The 474-nt window shown below is 55.3% G+C and overlaps 1 protein-coding gene across 1 annotated transcript in view; it reads right to left on the bottom strand.

The window, feature by feature from the left end:
* SAMD4A (sterile alpha motif domain containing 4A) overlaps positions 1-474 on the bottom strand; it is a 99,665-nt gene that overhangs the window by 2,118 nt on the left and 97,073 nt on the right. Inside the window, exon 11 of the mRNA XM_010135494.1 lies at positions 454-474. Within this exon, the coding sequence (XP_010133796.1) occupies positions 454-474 (21 nt within the window). The remainder of the gene's footprint in view (positions 1-453) is intronic.

Raw genomic sequence — 474 nt, 5'->3', positions numbered from 1 at the left:
TGCTCCAGGTCCAGGGTCCAAGTTCAGCATGAAACCTCCTGCGTCAGAGGATGTTTCTACAGACGGGAGCATTTTTGCGGCGTTTGGGAAGGAAGCACCGACGCAGCACCGGTTCCCTTCACACAAGGATTTCCCTCCACTGCACCAAGGCAGTGTTTCCCCGCTGGGTCTGTGACCATGCAGGAGCAAGACAAATGAGCTACCATCTGCTGCTGCCTGTCATGACGCCCCTCAAAGCATAATATATAATTTATATATAGGGCCAAGATGTTAAATATTGGCTCAGAATCCCTCCAGGATTCTGGTTCCATCAACCCAGCTCGGGGGGTGACAAGCGTGCGGGACCGTGCCACGCTGGCATGGGCAAGGCTCACCGGTGTGGCTCCTTCCACACAGCCTCCCCCCAGCTTGCTGCGCTGTGGATAAGCGGAAAAGCCAACGCCTGCTTCCTACCTGGCTGCTGAAACATCAGCA

This window comes from Buceros rhinoceros, unplaced genomic scaffold, assembly GCF_000710305.1.
Source record: "Buceros rhinoceros silvestris isolate BGI_N320 unplaced genomic scaffold, ASM71030v1 scaffold12294, whole genome shotgun sequence".
NCBI classification, from domain to species: domain Eukaryota; kingdom Metazoa; phylum Chordata; class Aves; order Bucerotiformes; family Bucerotidae; genus Buceros; species Buceros rhinoceros.
This window is presented reverse-complemented; position numbering and strand designations above follow the sequence as displayed.